Source organism: Gobio gobio (assembly GCF_949357685.1).
Source record: "Gobio gobio genome assembly, contig: scaffold_224, whole genome shotgun sequence".
Taxonomy (NCBI): domain Eukaryota; kingdom Metazoa; phylum Chordata; class Actinopteri; order Cypriniformes; family Gobionidae; genus Gobio; species Gobio gobio.
In genome coordinates this window covers 13,317-37,832 of record NW_027645730.1, presented here as the reverse complement: position 1 = coordinate 37,832, position 24,516 = coordinate 13,317, and the positions used below count along the sequence as shown (strand labels likewise).

At 39.4% G+C, this 24,516-nt stretch overlaps 1 protein-coding gene across 1 annotated transcript; it reads left to right on the top strand.

Moving 5' to 3' along the window:
* Positions 1 to 1,501: 1,501 nt before the first annotated feature.
* Positions 1,502 to 21,318, top strand: LOC307122376 (protein NLRC3-like). Its single transcript, XM_079846367.1, has 7 exons — positions 1,502 to 1,591; positions 1,769 to 1,882; positions 6,881 to 6,991; positions 11,390 to 11,485; positions 11,692 to 13,419; positions 14,500 to 14,571; positions 21,025 to 21,318. The coding sequence occupies exons 1-7, from the start codon at positions 1,545 to 1,547 to the stop codon at positions 21,200 to 21,202; spliced, it is 2,346 nt and encodes a 781-aa protein (XP_079702493.1). The 5' UTR covers positions 1,502 to 1,544; the 3' UTR covers positions 21,203 to 21,318.
* The last annotated feature ends 3,198 nt before the right edge of the window (positions 21,319 to 24,516 follow it).

Here is a 24,516-nt window from a genome sequence, read left to right as displayed (position 1 = left end):
CCAAGTCAAGTTTCAAGTCTCTAAGGTCCGGGTCAAGTCAAGTCAATCTCAAGTCTTTAGGGTCCAAGTCAAGTTTCAAGTCAAGTCCTAGTTCTATTTTTAGCAATATTTTTTTCAGCTAGTTGTTATAATTAACAGTGTATTGAATACTACTTATATCATTACTATTCCTTTCCAACTTTGTACAAAATTATACCATTTAGAACCACCACAAGGGGGGAAAAGTGCTGTGTATCTTGAGCTATCTGAGTTGCTGTAGTTTGCTGTAGATCTCAAGCAATGCTGGATAATGTAGTCTTCCAGTGAGCACCGGCGGTAACAAAACCTGTGTATAGACGAGCGTTTGCGTTACAGTAAAAGACATAAAGAACAACATTTCCACCTGCGTGTCTCGTTTGTAGAAATGAGTCGGACAGGGTCCTAAATTGCTTATAAAAGTGTTCGTGCAATCCAGATACAAATTAACTTGGTAAATCTGGATTATATGCGTAGCAAATAGCCTACTATTGGGAAAAACTTGAAAAGGACATGGAAATGTTCTTGAAAATGGACCGCAAGCAAGCCTCAGCTTCCCTTCGGATTAAGTGATTGCTTTTCAAATTAAATGAAATAACGTTTTGTAAGGTAAGGCTTGACTATATTTGTTGTAGCCGTTTGTCTATAAGTTTATTTATTATAAATTATGTTATTTGTTTTTATTATTATTATTATTATTATTTATTATGTGCATATTTATACTTGAATGTAGGAATTTGTTAAGTTCATTATCGTACACCTGTCAGGTGCGTAAGGTATATGTCACCGGGCATGGGCGTGATAGGAAGTGACAAAGAACAAATGTTTGGATTTTGGGATGGTGGTTATTCACAGTTTTTTGACCACACTTGGTTTCTTTTGTTGGAATTTTCGTTTGTTGTAATTATGAACTTAAATTAGAAATGCTTTTGAAATAAAACCTTTTGTGTTTAATAAACACATTTCATTTTTAAATTAAGACGGTGGTGGACTGGAGTGCGTGCAAATAGTTTAATCACTGTTCCCTGAATCCACGGCCTACTATGAAAGGCTGATACAATATTGTTACTATTTTTTGCTCATTTATTTAACAGCAGTTTTCGAATAGGTGATGAATTTGCGTGCCTTCAGATGCGTCACGCACTCACTGGCTTGGCTTGGTGTGTTTAGAAATGTTTCGGGATATTCGCTGCTAAAGCACATATTTGTGAATGAAGGGAGGGGCACAAGAGGGACACCTCAAGCGATGAGGGCAGAGGGGCAGTGGCTCTAGCCAACAGGTCAACCCCCTGTGAACAGCCCTGGCCCGACCGAACATGTTCAATCAGTGTTTGGCTGTGTGTGTGAGAATAAGCCCTATGACTGACCTTGAGTTCACACAGTCACGTGATCCTTTCCTCACACACTTCAGATCTGTTCAGATAAATCATGAAGGTTGTTTATTTTAATAATTTAATTTAGTGTGTGATGTTTGTTATTCAGAGTCAGTGGAGGAGATTAAACTGATCAGATTCTCCTGCAGCTTCATCATGGGCAATTCTAGATCCAGAGATGGAGATTTCTCTCCGGGATGCAGGTACTTTCAACAAACACTGTTTAATATTGTGTTACATCACAGAAAAATATCATAAACACACACACACACACACACACACACACACACACACACACACTTACACACATTTTTGGTTCCTCTCATAAAGAATGATCACAGTAATCTAAAGGATTAAACTTAATCTGTTCTCTGTTCCAGTTCAGTCCAGCAGAAGAGCTCAAACCCAGAGTCCAGCTGTGTGTCTATGAAGAGTGACCAGTCTATGGGTCAGCCAATAGTGTTTAAGAGTGGAGACACACAGCCTGATCTCAGGTATATCATCTCTATAACAGTTATGGTTATAGTATTTGATTTTTTTATGAAATTGTAATTAATATACAGCAGTGTAATGAGTTCAAATCTTGCAAGTTGCAGTCTAGTAATACAAATAATCAAATTAAGTTTAACATAGGGTTTACCCAGATCTCAGACACGCACACACACACACACACACAGACATTGTAACGACCAGCTGTTTAATACTGTTCATAACATGAATGTTGATGTGCCTTTAAGACGCTTTTGTCTATGGTGTGTGTTATTGTATTGCTGTTCTTATGTGAGTGTGTGTGCTCAGTCTGAGTGTACGCTTGAGTGAAGCGAGAGATGACCGCTCTACCGCTGACACCAGTTTACAATTTATCCAGTTTAGAGATGTATAGTAGACTTTAATGCAAGTATAATTTGTAGCAGATAAATGTGGGAATATTATAATAAAAGTTTGAGACACAAAACACCACTGAGTTACAGACGTTACAGCAAAAGTGTTACAACACTCGCTGGTCTTTCCTAAAGCCGGACATGCACTGTGTGATTCTTTTTTTGAGTCGGGCCGAATTTGCGATAATATCGCGATTTGATAAAACACGATTTTGTAACCGCAAAGGCTGCGATTACAGTCTGGTCATGTGACACGCGAGAGTAAGTGGTTTGCAGAAGAAGCATCAACTTGGCACTAGGCATGTGCCGGTATCAAATTTTCATGTTGCGATTAATTGCTGAAGCTTTTATCACGGTATACGGTATTATCACGATATTGAAATAAGTTGCAAAAAAAGTGTTGTCATACTATAACAGGTTAAATCACTTTCTTATAACAAAAGAACCAAACATTTAAATACAATAAAGCAATACACAAAAATGTATAAAGTAAACAAATATTTAAAACAGATTAAAGTGCAAAAGTATTATAAAGAACAATAGGTTTGCTGAAATGTACATTTAACTAAGATTAATACATGCTTTAGAAGTATTTTTCATTGTCAGTTTGTTAATGAAGGAACTAATGTTAAATACTGGAGGCTTGTAAAGTGTGTGATTGAACAACAGTCAGAACATATTCAAACAATATCTAGGGCATGTAATTTAGTCCAGATTAAAATATAAAATGCAAGTTTGAAAATGAATAGCCTTAAGTCTTTAAGTATTATGTATTAGGTTATGTGATTACTGGGGAAACGGCTGTATTTCTGCTGTTCCGTCAGCGCCCTCTGCTGTCTGAGAGTGAATGTGCACTTCAGCGTCTCCTCATTCCGCCATGTGCTCGGCTCATGCACGGTCTATTTACATCAGTGCGCGTTCCTCTTTGACGTGTTTTTCATTTTAAACGGTTGATGGGTAAAGTATTCTTAAAATTCATTCTAAAAATCGGAATAATTCGTAATAAATAATTATTCACGGTATTTTGAAGTGCCCACGATAACAATATTGTGCATGTTTATTATTGCGGTATATCGTATTACCGTTTACCGGCACATGTCTACTTGGCACATTACGCCTACAGGCCTGGCCTGAAGAAAAGAACTGTTTGTGTTTAATCGATCTAATATTGTGTTGGTCATACTATACAATAGAGGAGGGAGAAAAGATTCTCTCTCCAATGATTCTGGATCGATTCTGAGCTTAGATTTTAACTGCAGGTGTGCGGTGGCGCTGTGTGTGTTTTAGAAGCACAGCATTCTGATTGCTTCCATTTCATCTCTCTCACACACACACACACACACATACACACACCACTCGAACCATAAAATAATATTTCATAACGTTTGGAAAGGTTGAAGCACAGGATATGCGCTGTGAGAAACTTTGCTTGATGTCACGCTTACAGTGTGTGTTGTCACCCGCCCATATTTTCCTTACAAATGCTCTACGAAGTCTTAATTTATGTTGTTAGGAATGCAGTGCTTATATATTACATATAGTAAACTCACTGACGGACGGCTTTCAGATTCAAATGCTCAAGCCGCACTCTGTGAAGATGCTCGTGCTTGGGTCTGCGCACGTCTCAAAATGCTTTTATAGAGCAAAATTAATGTAAACACCGTCTGTAATGTCTTAATGAATTAAAGAGGGCAAACCACATCTTATATTTCAGAAGAGATCTGTGCATTAGTGTGAGTGCAGATCTCCCGCTTTCTATGATGTCATCATTAATAATCAGGCAACAGTAAAGCTGAGAAAGAGAAAAATCACTCACAGTTCAGATACTCTTAACCCTTAATCGTCCCTTGGGGTCCAGCTGACCCCACTGGACTTTTCCTCCATTTTTAAAAAGTGTTCCCTTCATCTCAGGGCCATGAGACTCCGTGACTTTTCCTAAATAATCTATCTAAACATGCACAAAAAAATCTGGGCTTGATTTGTTTGTTCTAAAGGTGTGTAAAAAAAATGTACAGTTTAAGTCCCTCTGGGTCAGATTGACCCCACATTGAAAATGAATGGGAAAGTGTAAAATATACATTTTTTTCACTTTTTTTGTCAAATTATTTTTACTAAATGCAGTATAAATCTGAAAATTTCCAAATTTATATAAAAGTCTGGTCCTAGAGCATAAACACAAAGTAGAACGAACTTTCTATCTCATACACACACACGTACACACACACACGTGTGTGACTGCAACAGAGAGTATTTTTATTGAAATTGGCAAATAAAATCAACAAAACTGGCATAAATCTGAAAGATTTTCATACATAAATGAAGTACTAATACTAGAGCACAAATGCAATATGGAACAAGGATGTTCACTCTCACACACACACACACACACACACACACACACACACACACACACACACACACACACACACACACACACACACACACACACACACACACACACACACAAACACAGGTGTCTGGAGTATTTTTTTTATTTTGGCAATGAATGGGAAAATGTAAAAAATGCTTTTTTTCACTTTGTTTGTAAAAACAAATCAACTAAATCCAGTATAAATCTGAAAATGTCTACATTTATATCAAGATCTGGTCCTAGAGCATAAACACAAAGTGGAACGAACTTTCTGTCTCATACACACACACACACACACACACACACACACACACAGACACACATGTGTGTGACTGCAACAGAGAGCATTTTTATAGAAACTGGCAAATAAAATCAACAAAACCGGCATAAATCTGAAAAAATCCCATACATAAATGAAGGAGAAATACTAGAGCACAAATGCAACATGGAACAATCATGAGAAAGAGAGGGAAAAGGGCAAATAAAAGAAAAATGAAAGGCAGCTTAATTTTTGCTTAACTTCCCTATGGACCTCTAGTGGATAATGTGGTCATTGCACTCTCTTTCTCTTTAACTATAATTCCTAAAGTTTTTCCACAAACCTACAGATGGTAGTATTCTATCCCTAACACATAGAGCAATGTCCAAAAACTATTTATTTTTATTTAAGATCATCATTCAAGTGATTTTTTCATTAAAAAATAATTTTTAATGAGCCAATTTATGACATAGTTAAGTATTTGTGCAGTAAAAAGGTAAAAAACTGCCAAATACCCACAAAAACACAGCATAAATGTAGAGTTGAGAAGTAAATAAAAAAAATTATATATAGTTTTCCATGTAATTTTTTTTTATTTCCTTATGCAATCGCTCTGTAAAAGTTTGGGGTCTATCTGACCCCAAGGGACTCAAACGTAAACCCTACTTGAGGGACGATTAAGGGTTAAATACTGAAAGCACTCTTTGTTCATTGCTTGTAATGTTTTTTGTTCCTCTTTATTATTTACTAGCTTTTATTTTTTGAAACAATATTAGTTTATATAATTCAAATTCTAAACAAGCTATTTTTTATGCATTTTTAATGTGTAATTATTTTTAAAAGTACTTATAATTGCATATATAATTTAAACACAAATATTGTAAGTTTTATTAATTACATTAATTTATAAGAAAAAAGGTATTATACAATGTATTGCTCGTCTTTGTTGAATAAAACAGAAGATAAAGAGCTTTAAAAATAATCGCATATTAAATCGCAATCGCAATATTGGTTAAAACAAATCGCAATTAGATTATTTTCCAAAATCGTTCACCCCTAGTGTAGGACTGAATAAAATCTGTTTAATTTTTTTTCCAAATTCCGTTTTTCCGTTTTAATTTTTTTAAATTCAGTTTTTTTACACTTTACTGTTATTTTAGTCATAAAAAGAGTGTGCTTTTAATGTTAATGTAATAGAACATAAAACATAAAATAGGAATGACCTTACATTTATTGAGGTAACAAACATCACATTTACTCAGTACTTTTCAGGACAAATACTGCATGATGCAACATAACACTGCACTCTAAGTACTTCAAGTCACAACAAAATATTAATGGTTATGAGCTTTAAACTGTCCAGTACAATAAATTATATTAGTTGTAACAAGTAGAATTAGGTGCTGCTCCTTTAAGGCGGAACGTACTCTCTCCTTCACCCGCTGATGAGTGGGCAGTCTGTAGATGGAGCGCATCGCATGTATGTGTTCTATATTTCTGTTGCTCTTTGCACTGTTTATTTTCTGTTCAGTAACGCAGTTGTTAGTGGAGTGCAAACTGCCCCATGTGTGCGTGGGATCGACGCTGATAATAATCCCCTTGTAAAATGTCAGATATGTGAGTTTTGCTTACACTTGGCTACAACCATTCAGTCCAGCTATCCGGCCTCTCTGTGTAAAGCGTTAAATAGTTTATATAAGTTTAAATGAAAGTGCTCCATTAGCTTTTTCTTTCAAGTAAAAAATATAGGACCAAAACAAAAGTTCACCTGATACATAAAAGATACGCAGGAACTACTCGGCAGTTTAGCGTTGAGTTTCTTAACTTTTTTGCCGATGAAAGCAGAGCCGTGGTGTGCGTGCCGAACCGTGGGTCGTGATCCGTACGGATCACGGATCAACTGCGATCCGTTACACCCCTACTGATCATATTGGATGAACTCATTCATTCAAAGGATTAAACTGAATCTTCTCTGTTCCAGTTCAGTCCAGCAGAAGAGCTCAAACCAGTCCAGCTGTGTGTCTATGAAGAGTGACCAGTCTATGGAGCAGCCAATAAGGTTTAAGAGTGGAGACACACTCCCTGATCTCAGGTATATCATCTAGAGGTTGACCGATTCATCGTTTTTTGCCGATTAATCGGCACCGATAGTTGATTGGTGCAACAATCGATTATTGGCAAAAATCCTCACCGATAGTTTTCCCATGTTGCGTCCGTTGCTGGAGTGGCTGAGACGTGTGCGCTGTTATTACACAGTACAAGAGCTCTGAGAAGGGTCTGTTGTCATGATATAGCACGAGAGCGGCCTCTAGAGGTGAAAAAAAAACCTCACGTGTGTTGTTTACATTACCACGTGAGTCTGCACGCTGAACGGAGAGCAGCACAGAGAGCGCTGACACTTCAGATGTTTAAAACACGCCAGCGAAACAGTATGAATACAGATCACTACAGTACTTGTTGCCAAATCATTATAAAGTAATTCATTTCTTGACTAAATGCTGCATTAAGAGGTAAAGAACAGCAGTGTGAATGTTTGTCGACGAGGCTGAGAGGACGCTAACATTAGCAGTACATTTACATTTACATTTATGCATTTAGCAGACGCTTTTATCCAAAGCGACTTACAACTTGGGGGTACAATAAGCGATTGGTCGTGAAGAGTCGAGTGAGCGCAACAAGTGCCTGAAATACTTAGTTCGTGTACATTTCTCAGTGTAGCACAGGCTAGAGTAGGGAGGGAAAGAGGAGGAGAAAGAGGAAAGGAAAGTTTTTTTGCTCATGGAAGAGATGATTTTTTAGTTGACTTTTGAATGTTGTCAACGAATCAGCGTTTCGGATGGCGGTGGGAAGATCGTTCCACCAGCTGGGAACGTTGAATGAAAATGTTCTGGAAAGGGATTTTTTGCCTCTCTGTGATGGTACTACAAGCCTTCGCTCCTTGGCTGAACGAAGGCTTCTGGTGGGGGTGTGGAGTCGTAGAATCGAGTCAAAGTATGCAGGAGCTGAGTGCGTGGTGGCTCTGTGGGCAAGCGTCAGCGCCTTAAACTTGATGCGAGCAGCGAGTGGTAGCCAGTGCAGAGAGATGAAGAGAGGTGTGACGTGGGTCCTTTAGGGCTCGTTGAAGACCAGACGTGCCGCTGCGTTCTGGATCATTCAAAGTGTTTGGATCGCACAAGAGGGGAGTCCAGCCAGAAGCGCATTGCAGTAGTCAAGTCTAGAAATAACCAGGGCCTGGACAAGAAGCTGTGTTGCGTGTTCTGTTAGGAACGGTCTGATCTTCCTGTTGTTGTAGAGCGCAAACCTGCACGAGCGAGCTGTCTTAGCAATGTGATCTCTGAAGGACGACTGGTCATCAAATGTAACCAAGATTTCTGACTGATTTTGAAGAAGAAATCAGGGATGTACCTAACAAGATGGTGAAGTCACGTTGCATAGTGGGACTGGCAGGGAAGATGAGGAACTCAGTCTATGCCAGGTTGAGCTGTAGGTGATTTTTACTCATCCATGCAGAGATGTCAGCCAGACAGCTGGAGATTCGTACAGCTACTGTGGGGTCGTCTGGTTGGAATGAAAGGTAGAGCTGAGTGTCATCCGCATAGCAGTGATATGAGAAGCCATGTGCCTGTATGATGGGACCTAATGAAGTAGTGTAAATGGAGAAAAGGAGAGGTCCAAGCACTGAGCCCTGAGGAACCCCCGTGGTCAGTTGATGCGCTTGGGATTCCTCTCCTCTCCAGGCAACCTTGAAGGACCTACCTGTGAGATAAGATTCAAACCAATGGAGCGGAGTCCCTGTGATGCCCAGTGATGAGAGGGTGGACAGAAGAATTTGATGATTGACCGTGTCAAAGGCAGCAGATAGATCAAGGAGGACGAGGACTGATGATTTGGACTCAGCTTTAGCTATCCGCAGGGCTTCGGTGACCGACAGTAATGCAGTCTCTGTGGAGTGGCCCCTTTTGAAACCGGATTGGTTAACGTCCAGCTGATTATTCTGTGAGAGGAAGGATGAAACCTGGTTGAAAACAACTCATTCAAGAGTTTTTGCTATGAATGGCAGGAGAGAGACAGGTCTGTAGTTATCTATGAGTGATGCGTTTAAAGTGGGTTTCTTAAGCAGTGGAGTTACCCGAGCCTGCTTGAAAGTGGTAGGGAAAGTGCCAGTGCAGAGAGATGTGTTGATGATGTGCGTGAGTGCTGGTAGGAGTGTAGGAGAGATGGCTTGAAGGAGGTGTGAGGGAATGGGATCGAGAGGACAGGTGGTAGGATGGCTGGAGAGGAGAAGTTTAGATACTTCGGCCTCAGTGAGTGTAGAAAATGAGGAGAGAGTATGTTCGGTTGTGGATGTGGCTGATCTAAAATCCACAGTGCGCGGGGGTGAGAACTGATTGCTGATAGTTGTTGTTTTGTTTGTGAAGAATTGTGCAAAGTCGTCTGGAGATAGGGAGGTGCTGGGAGGTGGTGGAGGAGGACAGAGCAGAGAGTTGAATGTTCTGAAAAGTGTGCGTGAGTTTGAGGTGCTGCTGATTTTGTTTTGGAAATAAGAAGATTTAGCTGCATGTACTTCATCTGAGAAGGATGAGAGCAAAGACTGATACTTAGCTAGATCAGATGGGTGGTTCGATTTATGCCATTTCCTCTCTGCTGCCCTGAGTATCGTCCGGTCTTCACGAATAACATCAGATAACCAAGGGTTAGAGGGAGTAACTCGTGCTGGCCTAAGGGTTAGAGGGAGTAACTCGTGCTGGCCTAAAAGAAAGAGGGCAGATATTGTCCAGACATGAAGTTAAAGTGGAGCATAAAGTGTCAGTTGCAGTGTTAACGTCCATAGAAGAGAATTGTGTGGATGAGGGAAGGGAGGATGACACAGCAGAGGAGAGATGAGAAGGAGAGAGTGAGCGCAGGTTTCGCCTGAAAGTAACTGGTGGAGGAACTGGTGGTGCGTGAGTAGTAAGTTGAAGATTAAATGTGATGAAAAGATGATCTGAGATGTGTAGAGGTTTGACCAAAATGCTGTCAGTAGAGCAGCTGCGTGTGTAAATGAGGTCGGAAGATGAAGGGAGAAGAATTGATATAACTAGGTGCCTTTTCGGAGTCCTTGCCTCGGAGGAGTCGCGCAGAGGAAGAGTCGAATACAGATGTCTTTACCCGCGTCGGTCTTCACACGCGGAGGCTGAAAACACGAGCTGAACGCTTCCGCGCCAGCTATGGAACGCTCGTTAAATAGAAACTATTTGCTGCTGAGTGAGATCAGCTGGCTCTGATAATTACACTTCAACGCGCAGATGATAGTCCGTGAATGGCTTTAAATCAATACCAATTTATGCCTGGATAAGCAGTACCTCAAGCAGTTAAAACAATGTGATAAAAACACACGCAAGTCCGACCCAAATGTTGCACATATAAAATTAGTGATGTGAGAAAGCAAACTGTATCGTCATGCTGCCGACAGAAACATAAACAAAACAGAAGCGCATTCGTTTTTTATTAGATAATTTCCTTCTAAATAGCAGACTGTTTGGATTTGTATGAAATGGTAACACTACAATAAGATTCCATTTGTAACATTGACAAATGTTAATAAATGCTGTGGAAGTATTGTTCATCGTTAGTATGTTAATTTCAACATCAAATTGTTTGAATTTTTATCTGGTAGCCTTGGTTAACGCACTATGAACTAACATGAATGATCAAGGTACAATTGTATTGCTCGTATTAATACATGCTGTAAACATGAATGCATAATGCTTATAGTTAAATACATGAACGAATACATCCTTGTTGCATAGGGACTTGCATAGTGTTACCTATGAAATGTACATACATGTTTCTAGATTATAGGTAAAGAAACTAATTTGACCTGTAATATTTTAATGTTAAAATTATTTTCTGAAGAATTTATGTTGGAACTTCTCATTTTAATATTCATATATATATATATATATATATATATATATATATATATATATATATATATATATATATATATATATATATATATATATATATATATATATATATATATATATATATATATATATATATATATATATATATATATATAATGTGTTTTTAATTTAGCACATTTTCAAAGTTCAGCACTGTTTTAATTATGTTTTTTTTTATACAGTATCCATTTAAAAAAAAAAAAAAACTATCGGTCGATTAATCGGTTATCGGCAAGTGCGGTCCAACCTAGTTACCGGTACCGGTAAAATCCACTATCGGTCAACCTCTAATATCATCTCTATAAAAGTTATGTTTATAGTATTAGATTATGAAGTTATTAATATACAGCAGTGTAATGAGTTCAGATCCTGTAAGTTTCAGTCTAGTAATGATGATCATTGTGCTCTTGTGTAAAACTCTATGTATTGTATTGTTAATACATTCACACACTGTAAAAGCTGTTGGTCTGTTACTCAGTTAATGACACAATTACATCAATATCAGTGTGTCTGATTCTTTACCCTCTTCATTCTGATTTAAGGTCAAATCTTCAACCCAGACGAGCTAAAAACAAAACTGTGTTCACGCCTGAGATTCAACCACAAGACTTTAATGAAAGCATGTGTCCTGGTTTCAGGTAAAATTTGGGACTTTTGTTGTTGTTTAATTTTAGGAGCTGCAATGACATCACACATCACTCAAACACATGATTAATGATTGAAACATTTCAGAAACCGTATGATGTTCTGTGTCCCATAAAACAGCAAACAAATCATCCATTGTGTGATTTATGGCTATTTACTTCTCTAACTTGTGTAATAATGTGTTATTTTAATCTTACAGCCATGACTCTAAACCTGCTGAAGTCCTTGACACATTGAGATCAAATCTGAGGAAGAAGTTTGAGTGTTTGTGTGAGGGAATATCAAAGCAGGGAAACCCAACACTCCTGAATGAGATCTACACAGAGCTCTACATCACAGAGAGTGAAAGTGGAGAGATCAATAATGAGCATGAGGTGAGACAGATTGAGACACAGTCCAGGAGAGCAGAATCAGAGGACACACCGATCAAATGCAGTGACATCTTTAGACCTTTACCTGGACAAGACAAACCCATCAGAACTGTGCTGACAAAGGGAGTCGCTGGCATTGGAAAAACAGTCTCTGTGCAGAAGTTCATCCTGGACTGGGCTGAAGGGAAACAGAATCAGGACGTCCAGCTCATATTTCCACTTCCTTTCAGAGAGCTCAACTTGATGAAGGACAAAACACTCAGTCTTTCAAATCTCCTTCATGTCTTTTTCCCTGAAACCAAAGAGATGGAAATATCCAGTGATAAGTATAAAGTGTCGTTCATCTTTGATGGTCTGGATGAGTGTCGTCTGTCTCTGGATTTTCAGAGCGATGTGAGGTTGTGTGATGTGACTGAATCAGCCTCAGTGGACGAGCTGCTGACGAACCTCATTGCGGGGAATCTGCTTCCCTCTGCTCTCATCTGGATCACCTCCAGACCCGCAGCAGCTGATCTCGTCCCCTCTGAGTGTGTCCATCGAGTGACAGAGGTACGAGGCTTCAGTGACCCACAGAAGCAGGAATACTTCAGGAAGAGAATCAGTGATCAGAGTCTGGCCGACAGGATCATCTCACACCTGAAGTCATCAAGGAGCCTCTTTATTATGTGTCACATCCCAGTTTTCTGCTGGATCTCAGCCACCGTTCTGGAGAAGATGTTGAGTGAAGCAGAGACTGGAGAGATTCCCAAGACTCTCACTCAAATGTACACACACTTCCTGCTCCTTCAGACCAACATCAAACATGAGAAGGACTATGAGAAGAAAGTGAAAGATGAAGAGATGATGGTCAAACTGGGGAAACTGGCGTATCAGCAGCTTGTGAAAGGACACCTGATCTTCTATGAGGAAGACCTGAGAGAGTGTGGCATTGATGTGACAGAAGCATCAGTGTACTCAGGATTGTGCACTCAGATCTTCAGAGAGGAGTTGGGCTTGTATCAGGGGAAAGTCTTCTGCTTTGTTCATCTGAGCATTCAGGAACATCTAGCGGCTCTATATGTGCATCTCTCCTTTATAAACAAGAACATCAATGTGTTTGACCAGATTACCAAACCAACTAATGGAGACACAGCTTCACTGTCTGATCTCCATCAGAGAGCTGTGGATGAGGCTTTAGGCAGTAAAAATGGGCATCTGGACCTTTTCCTTCGTTTCCTTCTGGGTCTGTCAGTGGAGTCTAATCAGAGTCTCTTACAAGAACTAAAGACACAGACAGGAAACAGCTCTCACAACAATGAGGGAACAGTCGACTATATTAAAGAAAAGATCAGTGAGAATCCCTCTCCAGATAAATACATCAATCTGTTTCACTGTCTGAATGAACTGGGGGATCTTTCACTAGTGGACGAAGCTAAACCTCATATGAGCTCTGGAGGATTACGTGATGTGAAACTCTCCTCATCTCAGTGGGCAGCTTTAGTTTTTGTGTTGTTGTCCTCAGAGCAGACGATGCAGGAGTTTGACCTGAGCAGATTAATTGGAGACAGAAATGATCGGTAAGTGACACTGAGTTCAATCATTACAGTCTAAAACATTATGAACAGACACACACAGATCAGAGGTGTTTAAATCACGGGCACAGATTGATTTCTGGGATATTGAGCATAATTTGCGGGTGTTTCTCAAACGGAGGCTGTGTCCTAGTAAGGCTGCAGATCTCGACGGCCGCGTCATCAAGCGCCTCTGAAGGCCGTCTCAGTTTGAAGGATCCTTTGACGGCCTTCGTTTCACATCTTTAATTCAGCTCAATCACCCACAATCCTTTGCACACATTCACATTCATGAAAAAGACCTGCTGGAGAAAGAGCTGAGCTTATCTGAGCTCATTATGAAATGTAAGACACAAATAATGTTTTCAGAGATGAAGGCACACGTGTTATCTTTAGTTTTGGTGTAAATGAATCTCTCAACACTAAACTGCCAATAATGAGCCACTGGAGACACAGACGGCTGGCATTCACTGCATTGCATTCATAGAAGAACCAGTTAATATAAAGATCTTTAATACAAAGTATTTTTCCCAAATGAAGTGTGAACAGTATTTTGGTGGCGTGACCGTGGGGGCGGGAACACGTGTGCCGTAGCCATGAGCCCTTACTAGAGCGTCTCCTAGTGTTTAATGCTGAGGAGGACTGGAGTCTACAAGCCTCAGAAGGACTGGACTAGGAAAGACACAACCTCACTAGGATGCAGCCGTCCGTTTGAGACGCTCCCAATATCAATATGAGGGAGACTCCTGGAACTTCCCGGAGAGCTGGGATGTCTGATTATGGGAGTGAATCCGCTAAACTATTGATCTGAGTCACTCCTGAGATTGTGATGATTGACACAGTGATCACCATAGCAACGGACGGGACAGTAAATCTGATGTCATCATAGATCTGAGCACTGAGTGTTGTGTGTAAATGCAGACTAATAGACCGACAGAAACACTGACCAGAGAAAGAACATCAGATCTGTGTCCGTTAGAAACCAGTTTAATTAAAACTATATTTGAGGGTATTTAATGTATTATTTACTCCTGATATTATTATCATCATCATTAATAATGAACTTATTGTTTTATGTTCTAACAGTGGCTCAGTAAGCACAGGAGATGAAGTTCTTCAGAAGCTGCTGCCTGTGGTTACAGCAACTAGATCAGCTGCGTAAGTCACACTGAGAACAATCATCACTGCTAAAACATAACAATTCTCACTGAAACATGAGAAATTAATGCTTTAATAACAAATATGAGTTATGTGTGTAAAGATTTATAGTTGACTGTTTAATTTAATATAAATGTTAATACATTAGTGAGACCAAATCAGTGTTTCAGAGAATTTAATAATTTCATTTATTCATAAAGTAACAAAATGGTGCCATTGTTTAGTCACTGGTGTCACTTCTTTGGCAATATTAAAGGTTTTTATGAAATATTATTTCTCAGTTATTCCAGCACATGTAGTCAGAGTTACAGAAAAATAATGATAATGCAACAAATAAGGAGATTATTTTATCTGTTGTTTATTTATTGATGTCCGTTCATTGGCTATAAATATGAAAATCTTTTTTGAAAATATCAATGAAAGAGAAAAAAGAAAATATGAGAAATACAGCTTCGAAACGAATGCGCAGTGTGTGTGTGTGTGTGTGTGCTGCTCTTTGCTCCGTGTGTGTGTGTGTGTGTGTGTTTGTGTGCTGCGCTCTCTGCTCTGCGTGTGTGTGTGTGTGTTTGTGTGCTGCGCTCTCTGCTCTGTGTGTGTGTGTGTGCTGCGCTCTCTGCTCTGTGTGTGTGTGTGTGTGTGTTTGTGTGCTGCGCTCTCTGCTCTGTGTGTGTGTGTGTGTGTGTTTGTGTGCTGCGCTCTCTGCTCTGTGTGTGTGTGTGTGTGTGTTTGTGTGCTGCGCTCTCTGCTCTGCGTGTGTGTGTGTGTTTGTGTGCTGCGCTCTCTGCTCTGCGTGTGTGTGTTTGTGCTGCGCTCTCTGCTCTGTGTGTGTGTGTGTTTGTGTGTGTGTGTGTGTGTGTGCTGCGCTCTCTGCTCTGTGTGTTTGTGTGTGTGTGTGTGTGTGTGTGTGTGTGTGTGTGTGTGTGTGTGTGTGTGTGCTGCGCTCTCTGTTCTGCTCTGTGTGTGTGTGTGTGTGCTGCGCTCTCTGCTCTGTGTGTGTGTGCGCGTGTGTGTGTACTACGTTCTCTGCTCTCTGTGTGTGTGTGTGTGCTGTGTTCTCTGCTCCAAGTGTGTGTGCGTGTGTGTGCTGCGTTCTCTGCTCTGTGTGTGTGTGTGTGTGTGCTGCGTTCTCTGCTCCAAGTGTGTGAGTGCTGTGTTCTCTGCTCTCTCTGTGTGTGTGTGTGTGTGTGTGTGCGTGCGTGCGTGCGTGCTGCGTTCTCTGCTCCGTGTGTGTGTGTGTGTGTGTGTGTGCTGTGTTCTCTGCTCCTTGTGTGTGTGTGTGTGTGTGTGTGTGTGTGTGTGTGTGTGTGTGTGTGTGTGTGTGTGCTGTGTTCTCTGCTCCGTGTGTGTGTGTGTGTGTGTGTGTGTGTGTGTGTGTGTGTGTGTGTGTGTGTGTGTGTGTGTTCGTATGCTGTGTTAGTTGCCATGGTAATGAACAATACCTTAACGCTGACTTATGTGGACTAACTTTTATTTGAGGAAATCTGTTTATAATATAAGCTATTAGGTTTGAATTATTGGTCCTGCGCTGTCTATTGACCGATTTGAATATGTCTATAATGGCTAACGTACGTGCTTAATTGATCGCAAGTTTAATGATCATAATGCAAGACAAGCGTTCGCATGTATGTGATCTATTTTTAGCGGTTGTGCGCTCGGCTGTTCTTGCAACGTCTGGGTGATGTCTCATCATCAAATGGTTCTGCAGATTTGTAGCATTTCACCTCAGCATTAAAACGCACCAGAAGCCGCCATTTAACCAGTGAATGAATGAATGAATGAATGACAGGCCGCGCGCCTCTCGCTCCTTTGTAACATTGCTCAAGGCCAATAAGAGGCTGACATCTAGCGGAGAAGACTAGTAATTAAATTTACGTTAACCTTATGTTCAATGTCTGCGGAAATAAATATGGGGGGAAAAAATCGATTCATGGCCTTTGAGAATCGATTTTGAATCGACCACATTTTAAAAAACACTTAAAGGGTAACTTCAGTGATTTAGCATTAGGCTTTGTATCAGTAGAAACCCGGTAGTATATTCAAATTATGGGACTTTTCCCCCTCATATCCCCCTGAGACGAGATAATTAGGCATTTTATTTCTGGAAAAAATCCTCCGATGACGCAAATATCGTCACTTTGTGTCATCAGAGGATTTTTTGGCCAGAGGCTAAAGACTACAGCCACTAGATGGAGCTGTTCCGCATGTTATCAACCGCCCATAGGGGAGAGATCTCACACACAGAATGAGACACAGACGGCCGCACGGACAATCATAATAACGGAGCGGTGCAGAGCAAAGTGAGTGTTTCAACTTTTCAATGAATTCCTGTGATAGTTTAGCTTCCATATGGGATCTGAAAACGTGCCAGACTGGAGCTTAACGTTCCCTCAGCTCTGCTCAGCTCTTCATGTGAATGAAATCTAGGGCAGCGAAGCAAGTGCATTCTGGGAGTTGTTGTCTTTCATCCACATGAGACAAAAATCAATTTTCTGTCTTTTCTCAGTCTAGAAGGGACCAAATTCAAAAATAATTTCACATTTCTACTACATAAATGACTCGGTTTAAATACAAAGCTTAATGCTAAATCACTGAAGTAACCCTTTAATCCAGGGGTCTCTAACTCATTTTACCTGAGGGCCGCTGGAGGCAGACTCTGGGTCAGGCTGGGCCGCATCAAGTATTCCACATAAAAAGTGTTTAAAGTATTCCAAAAAAAAGTAGCACAACTGATCCGATCTTCTCAATCTTTATTATTCAACATGAATGTTTCTTCTGAACATGAACTGTTCCTCTGAATTTGAACTAAATATAGCTTATAGCACGGTTCCTCAAATCTTACCCTGGAGGTCCAATGCGCTGCCAAATACCCTAATCAAACTCACCTACCTGTAGTTTTCTTATGAACCTGAAGACATTGATTAGCATGTTCAGGTGTGTTTGATTAGGGTTGGAGCTAAACTCTGCAGCACATTGGACCTCCAGGGTAAGATTTGAGGAACCCTGGCTTATAGAAATTAAATCATGTAATATGAAATAATGAATGATTTTAATTTTATTTTAAATAATAGACTCTTTCAAAGCAAGGCCGTAATCAGGTCAAACAGAACAGTGAGCGAAATTCTAGGTCTAATTATAGTTGGGAAATAATCTTTTTGGGAAATCTTTTTGTAAACAATATATTATTAGTCCCGATATTTTTAAGATGTTCATCAATGATTGTATAATAAGACCATGGACAGGTTTGCATTTTGTTTTGTGATTTCACCGGAAAGAATAGAGTCTCTCTCCGCAACGGCATTAAGCGATAGATTGAAGCGCTCATCTGTGTGCACGAGCTAAAAGAGAACGTAAACCCCGCCTACTTTGATTTGATTGACCATCTCAATCATTTTGACATTGGCGAGCGCTGTTAGACCACATTCGTTTCAACTGTCTGATCAGCTTCGTTCGCCTGTTCCTGTCAATCACGTGATGTCAGCCAATTATACTGCACGAGGGAGGGGCGAGCCAACTCTCTCTCTCTCTCTCTCTCACACACACACACACAGCCTACACACACAAAGGAGGCAGCAAGCGCTGCACATGCAACGATTCAGCAAAAAGGTGCTTTTCAGAGGAAACATTTTATTGTGACATATTGAAATAACTGCTTGCATTTGCAAGGCAAAATAAAAAAAGTCCAAAAGAGTGACAAAAAAAGTATTTTTTAATACAAATTCACAACTAAATCAAGAACAAGCCTCTGTGTTGATTTTCCCCTACCTGCTGTGCTGCCTTCCTCTCTCAGTAGTCGCACCTGCCTTCTGATCCACCGGCCCATATCCAACATTACAAAAGTGTGATACGTCAGACCCGTTACTCGCTACACTTACATTTCTGTATATGTATAACAGGGAAGGCCATGGGTAAATATAACCTTTATTATAATGAGTTTATGTAAAGATTGTTTGAAGTTCACTTAAATTAAAAGTTGTTTTTAAAAGCCTAATAAATGTTGAAATTGGCAGCTTTCAGTTATACTGTAATGTAACGTCATTAATGTTTCATAGAGACACTAGGTGTTCCCGGGGACACTACATTTTTCAAAATGTTTCAACTAAATATCGAAATAAATCTAATTATTAAACTAAATTAACCATTTAAACTAAATTACTGATCTAATTACTGATCTAAAGCCCACACTGTCACTGTATGATAATTGAAATGAACTGACATTTTTTCTCCAGAATGGCTAGACGGCTGAATAAAATTATGCTGCATTATTTTCCTGTTTAACACTGTAAAGCTGCTTTGAAACAATCTGTATTGTTAAAAGCGCTATATAAATAAAGTTGACTTGACTTGACTGGACATTAGTATGAGTGATACTGGCCTTCATTCATAAAAAGATGCATTACAACACATATTTAAAATGTGCTGTCTTTAAATTATTTCTACATTAGTTTAGAGAGTAACTGATATTATTACAATATCAAAATATTAAAAACTTGCGATTAATTACTGAAAACAATGCGATTAATTTGTTTTTTTATCGATTTTTTGTTGTTGTTGAAGAATCCCACCATCGCATACAAAATGAATAATTAATGAAGAGTTATTGTTTAATTAGCTCATATGTAAAGGGTTAGATGATGCTTTAACAACTTATTAACCATAAATAGTTCTCACTTTAGCGATAGATATATAGAAAAATGTAATTTAGTGCTTTAATACAGCCATTATTGGACATTAATTGCATTAGTATTAAGAGTTCCTTAAAATTTTTACAAATTACATTAAGCACAAACCTATACATACATGAGCACACATCCACCCACACACACACTCGCAAACAAACTCACACATATACTGTAAACACACATTGGATTTCTATGTTTTATGGGACTTTCCACAGAAATAATGTTTTTATACTGTACAAACTGTATATTCTCTCCTCTAATCCTAACTGATGTATTTTAACTAGGGATGCACCGAATCCAGGATTCGGATTCGGCCGAATATTGGGCTTTTTGACGGGATTCGGTTTCTGCCAAACCTCAGAATTTTTTTCCACCAAACCGAACCCTAGGCTTGCACTTTGCGCTCTACACTCGAACGTAATGATGCCGCTATTGAAAGTGAAAATGAAAACGTGGCAGTACTTTAAGTCAAAAGAAGGCGATTCAAGTCGAGCAACATGTTCAATTTGCACTGCCGATTTGTCCCGTGGTGGAAAGGACCCTAAACAACAGCCGCTGTTAAAACATTTGCATATTAAACATCCGAAAGAATAAGAGTTGTGCATGAAAGAATCTACAGACAGCCGTCAAAATGTATTTTATTTTACCGTGCAAACAGCCGCATACAGATCAGATAAAATATAAATAAAAATAATAAAATAAATAGGCCTACACTAAATATTTTTCACTTAAATAATTACCAAATTAAGATGACAAAACAAAAATACACTTAATCCGTAAGCTTTGAAGAACCAGAATCTTTTATTTTTTTATTTAATTTTTTTAAATAAAAATAGCAGGCCTAGGATACCTCTATCCACACCTTGTATGTTTGTTTGTTTTTTAAGTAACATGTCTAAATGATGTGGGTTAGTCTGGAGCGCAGCCTGTTGACAGTTAAACCCGCAGCAGAAAACAACCTCTCAATCCTTCAGCACAAGCCTCTGCTGACAGCGCGCACCTCCTGCGCTCTCCATTGGGCTGTTCTTTGAAACGACAGAGGACGACTCGGGGTAATTTTTCTATAAACCATCAGGAAACAGCGGCAAGAAGAACATACGCGACAATATTTACTTTAGTAAACTTGACCAAAACCACACTACGAAAGGCTTCAGATGGCACTGATGTCCCGGGAATACAGAGATAACGCCTCGCTAGAGTGGCCAGCCTCGGGAATCGCCTTTCATTTGCTTTCCACCAGTCAGGAGCTTTTACTACTGCTGTATTTTTCTGTCCAAATGGTCCCACCACACAGTAAGCTTTTCCATTGCTTCATTTTTCAAAATATATCTGGTTTGTGGTTACACATGTTGACGCGCTCCGTGAGTGAACAAATAACGCTATACATCATATTTTTCTTAACCATGCATCAAAAAAAAAAAAATCGTTAAAAACATTTAAACCGTTTAACTGACACAGTTAACTATTAATCGGTCAAAGTTCTTACTTTCGGTTAATGGTTAAATGGTCAACAGCATCCCTACACTGCTGTGGACGTGTTTTACTTTTTTAATGTGTTTACTGTGATAATGGACTGAGGATGGGAGTAGGATTCAGTTTCGGATTCGGCCGAATCTTAACCAGTGGATTTGGTGCATCCCTAATTTTAACAACGTGAACTAATGAGTATTTATATATATTTCATATTGACAGCATCATGTTATTTATTTATTTTGTTTAAGTGGTCAAGTTTAGCTTTGGAGATGGACTTAATGTGTGTTATTGTTCTCTACAGGTTGTGGAGTTGTGGTGTCACAGATGAAGGTTGTGCTGCTCTGGCTTCAGCTCTGAGATCAAACCCCTCACACCTGAGAGTTCTGTACCTGTCTGATAATAATCTAGGAGACTCAGGAGTGAAGCTACTCTCTGCTGTACTGGAGAATCCTCACTGTAAACTGGAGACACTGAGGTAAGATCATACGTGTCTCTGACATGAAACTGAGTATCTGTGTGTGACGAGCAGGGCGGGCGAGAGCCGTGAGAGAACGGTGCGAGGCCGGTGGCGTTATTGCAAATGAGCATCACCTACACGTCACACTGTGAATTTTTTATTTAATTTATTCATAACCCTCTAATGCATGAATTATGTTTTTAAAAATCACAAAATCATTTATTCAATGCTTACAGTCTATATTTATTTATTAGGTTATATAAAAGTGTTGGCATATACTTATTTTATATATTTCATAATTATTTTATTAATAGTTTTAATTGGTGGATAAGGTAAATCAAATGAGACTAATGTCATGGAAATCTGTTTCAAAATATTTATGTAATAGAATAAATGTTTAGGTTCGCTTACACTCGTGCTAGACCCAAGTTATGGACAGCCTCACGATTGGTCACATTCTCTGCTCCCTTTCTGTCCAGTTTATTCCAGTTAATATAATTTACTCATCATGCTGCTAAGATCATATGAAAGCTTCATTTTCTAATGCATAGAAAGCATTAAAGGGGTGATGAATTGAGAAATCAGCTTTCCCTTGAGCCTTTGATATATAAAAGTTAATCGTGATATAAGAATATCCTGTAAGTTTCAGAGCTGAAAACTTCCTTGTTAGTCAAAGAAAAGCTTTTATTGACACCAGGCCCAGAAAACGAGAGATCTCTGAATATGTCGACCACTGACGTAATATGATGCAGAAGCTCCGCCTCAAGCCCCGCCCACCGACTCGTGGAGCTAAACGGGTCGCGCTACCGAGCAATAAACATGCCGGTTCCAGCTCACGTGCGTAAGACATTGCACGTTTGTTCACTTCATTTCACCACGGAATCGATTGTTAACAAGATACAGGTCGAGACTGGATTTGCATTGTTACAGATCGTTTGAAATCTATTGATTACATACCTTAGCACGCGGTCACAGGCTGGAGAATCCTCTATTTTAAGTGTTATTGCTTCATTCGGGATCATACTCGGACTTGTAACGTCATGGGCCAGGGCTCGACTTGAATTTTTTAAAAGACCAACGTCCCCAGGGCTATGTGTTTTTCAGCTTTAATCTTAAATAGTGATATAACATTCCTTTCTTGCGCACACGCACGTGTGTGTGTGTGTGTGTGTGTGTGTGTGTGTGTGTGCGGTTCAAGGTTATATTCACTGATTGGGCGACAACATTCCAGTCAATCGCGGGTGGATGAGAGATGAATCTTTGTGTTTGTTTGATAAAGATATTTTTCGAGTCCTGTGAGCGTTTCTCCAGACGCTTTCAAAACAATCCCCACATGTACTGAGAGGAGCTGAAGCTCATTAAATATGCAAATCTTATCCAATCCTAGCCGTGGGCGTTTACTTCCAAGTCTTCAGTGCGGCCCATCAAAACCCACCGTTTCTTCAGAGAGCCTATTAGAAAATAGCCTATTATTCATTATGATGTTTCTGAATGTGAAAACGACGCGGACGTCATAAGTTGACCTCAGACAGCAGTATAAAAAAATTAAAAAGCCAGTTCATGACACCTTTACAATAATTAATAAATGTTTGTAAGATTGTTTTATCTGTGTAGTCAGAATATGACGTCTTTAAAAGCCATATTTACACTGCAAAGGTGGAACAGAAGCTGCATCTGAAATAGCATAAATGTTTATTTACAGACGGTTTAATGTTACTCAAATTATAAAATGAACATTTATGCTATTTCAGATGCAGCTTCTGCTCCACCTTTGCAGTGTAAAGATGGCTTTAGTTATTGTTAACAGTCTATATAGTATTCTGATTGATTTAAGTCATTGGTTACATTGAAGTATTTGACCAACTCCAACACAGGTAATCATTCAAAACTGTACTTATAAATGAATAAAATGCTCCTGGAAATCAATCGCAAGGAGCCCCGTAATGGAAAAGTTCATTTCTGACTCTGGCATTGGGGAACGTCTGGCAGTCGCAGTTTGTATCGGTGTAAACTGCAGAAATTAAAACATAAACTTGGCTGTTTTTGGGGGAATTCAAAGAGGGCCGTAGGTCATGAATATTTGCCTAAAAGTCATGGAAATGTATTGGTAGAAATGTGTACACACACAAACTGGAGTGCAGATCGGGCCGCATGTTTCTGTCCGAACCCGTCCATCCTCTAACACAAACACACACACATACGCACTCACAAACACACACTCACACACACACACACACACACACACACACACTCACAAACACACACACTCAAACACACACACATGCACTCACAAACACACACTCACACACACACACACATACGCACTCACAAACACACACACACACATACGCACTCACAAACACACACACTCAAACACACACACATACGCACTCACAAACACACACACTCAAACACACACAGACACGGTCACATACACACACACTCAAACACACACACGTACGCACTCACAAACACAAACACTCAAAAGCCGCGTTTCCACCGAAATTACCCGGAACTATTTGTACCAGGAACTTTTTTCCCAGGAACTTTTTCTCCCCCAGACCTGCTACAATCTGCGTTTCCACCGCGGTCTAAAGTACCGGGGAGATTAGGCAAATTAGTCCGGTGACGTGGGAATGCGCGCGACTGCTTCTCCCAGTCACCGACGGACAGTAATCACTTTTGCGCGATACTGTCTGCAACAATAACAAGTGTAGGTGATGCAAGCAGCGCTGCTTTTGCTGATTATGTACACACATTACCAACACTGCTTATTTAAACGTGCACTTTCACCTGGTTTGACCATTTTAATGCAAAATGGGATGATGGGCAATCCAAAATCTGAATGTGTTGTAATAGCTCAATTCCAAAACAAAACATTTTCTATAAAAGGATAATGAGGTTTCAGTCATTCATGACAGATGTGTGAAAAGTTAATTGAATGAAAACAATAGACTGAATTAAGCAGTTGAAAGATTAGGTACTAGACTGCAAGTATTTTATTTTTTATCACAATAACATCTCTTAACATTCACAAAAAAAAAAAAATCACATGACTAGTATTACAATATGCTTCATTAAATGCATAATATTAGAGACTTCTTCCTCAAATTTGAAATGAAGCAGGACCACACTTATGGCTTCACTTAAGTTGTGGTTATAAGTTATTATACTACATTCACATAGTTATACATTTAAAAATATAATATTTGGGTTTTCTAGATATGTTTATGTGCATATTCAGAAAGACTTGCGAGCAGCAGCCCTTTTATTTGCTTCCTACACTATATGAATACAATTAGAATGTGGTTATATAGTTAGAATGTGGAAATTAAA